The 2090-nt window shown below is 39.7% G+C and overlaps 1 protein-coding gene across 1 annotated transcript in view; it reads left to right on the top strand.

The window, feature by feature from the left end:
* Positions 1-106: 106 nt before the first annotated feature.
* Positions 107-2090, top strand: part of LOC101850395 (dynein heavy chain 1, axonemal-like) — a gene marked incomplete at both ends in the record, with an annotated part of 3383 nt that continues 1399 nt past the window's right edge. Inside the window, 2 exons of the mRNA XM_005113554.1 lie at positions 107-303; positions 1519-1654. Of these exons, the coding sequence (XP_005113611.1) occupies positions 107-303; positions 1519-1654 (333 nt within the window). The remainder of the gene's footprint in view (positions 304-1518; positions 1655-2090) is intronic.

Here is a 2090-nt window from a genome sequence, read left to right as displayed (position 1 = left end):
CCCCCCCCCCCCCCCCCCCCCCCCCAGTCCCCAAAGTACACAGTTTTACAGTTGTTAAACAACACAACTTGTTCTTTTTTGATCTTCCACATGGTTCATACATCAGGTGGTGAAGACAATGGAAGAGTTCCTGGAAGACTACAACCAGATCAACACGGCCCAGATGAAGCTGGTGCTCTTCATGGACGCTGTGACACACGTGAGCCGCATCGCTCGGATCATCCGACAGCCTCTGGGCAACGCCTTGCTCTTGGGCATGGGAGGAAGTGGACGGCAGAGCTTGACCAGGCTGGCTGCTCACATGTAGGTTTGGTCAGAGGGTTGGTTTGTGGGAGTGAGGCTGCGTGTGTGTGTGTGTGTGTGTGTGTGTGTGTGTGTGTGTGTGTGTGTGTGTATGTGTGTGTGTGTGTATGTGTGTGTGTGTGTGTGTGTGTGAATTTTTAAAGGATTTTTTTTCAAAGATAAAGTATTTCTTTTAATTTTTGAAAACTCTCTGAAGTTTAGTTCCCTATTCTTTTTAGTTCATATTTCCAGTGTGCTTAGAATGCTTTCCTTTTTATGCTGACACTCAGGACAGTTTATGAGAACTGAGTTAATCTTTGCATGTGTGCCTGAGTATATATATATATATATCTTTAGGTGTGCTTGTAAGTACGTCTGAGGTTTGGAGGGAATAAATTATGATAACGAAAAACCTGAAAAGCAAAAGGAGCAGACGACACAAAAACTCTCCGACCACTCATTTGTCACCAAGAAGACAATTTTTGGGGGTTTTTTTTTAGGGTGGAGGGAGGTGTAGGGAAGGGGAGATTAACCCACTGGGCCCTATCATTCGCGAACCTACAGGACCTGTGCACCTTAACAACTCCTTTGGGTTAACTGCTAGATGGTATCAGTTGTCTAGTGGTTAGGTTACTGGATTTGCCTGGGATTCGAGGCTTAGTTCAGCCCCATGTTGTGTCCTTGAGGAAGCCACTGAACACAAATTTTCCTCACTCCGCGCAAGTGTGAAATGGATACTCGGCAAGAGACAGTGAAACATTATGTCAATATGTTACTGCTTTAATGTTAATGGAAGCTTCACTGTTTGTGTCCCAGAAATCCAAGAATGTTTCTGAGAATTCTAGAGTCTGCTTTTGAGTATGGATATGAGCTCAATAAATATAATGATTATTATGATTATGATTAGGATGATGATCATTGTCAGCATCATCATCATTATTATTTATTATTATTATTATTATTATTATTATTATTATTATTATTATTATTATTATTATTATTATTATTATTATTATTATTATCTTTATTATTATTATTATGGTGTTCAGTGCACAAAAGGGTATAGACAGTCTCAGTCAGCTATGCACTTGGCTTCATTGAGTTTATTGTATAGAAAATGCTCTGAGCACATAACCAATTATGGCTGAGGAAAGTCTTTATTTGAAAAGGAGATAGAATTAGTATTATTAATGAACTTTGAAATGACATACCTTTTTGCCTATTGTATCTCTGTAGGTCTGAGTTTGACTGCTTCCAAATTGAGCTTGCTAAGAACTACGGTATGTCTGAGTGGAGAGAGGATCTCAGGCAGGTCATGATGAAGGCTGGTCTGGAGAATAAACCCATGGTCTTCTTGTTCAGCGACACACAGGTGAGACCTTGCTTGCTTGCTAGGCTGGGATTTTCACTTTATATCACTCAAACTGATGAGATGAACTAGAGAGTTCATTTGGTCGCTTTTAAGCACAAGGGGGCTATCCTGAAAAATGCTGTTTTGAGAAAATCAAAGGTAAAGTTTTTGCCCCTTATTCAGTTTCTTAAAAAAGCAAGGAGAGTTTTCTCTCTAACCAAACAAATATACACACCAACGAAACCAAACTTCTCCTACAGGTAGGGCAATGCCCACTTTTGGTGTAGGTCAAGGTTTCTGGAAACCCCCGAAATCTGGGTTAGCCTGCTTGTCCTTAAAAGTGACCATTTGATGACAATATATTTTAACAGAAGGAAAGTTTTTTGAAAGGAGAAATAAAGTGCTATGAGGCCATTGTCACTTTCTATATACTATATGCAATTATTATCATTATTAT

Source organism: Aplysia californica, unplaced genomic scaffold (assembly GCF_000002075.1).
Source record: "Aplysia californica isolate F4 #8 unplaced genomic scaffold, AplCal3.0 scaffold03417, whole genome shotgun sequence".
Taxonomy (NCBI): domain Eukaryota; kingdom Metazoa; phylum Mollusca; class Gastropoda; order Aplysiida; family Aplysiidae; genus Aplysia; species Aplysia californica.
Note: the sequence above shows the minus strand (reverse complement) of the source record. Positions and strands in the feature narration are given on the sequence as shown.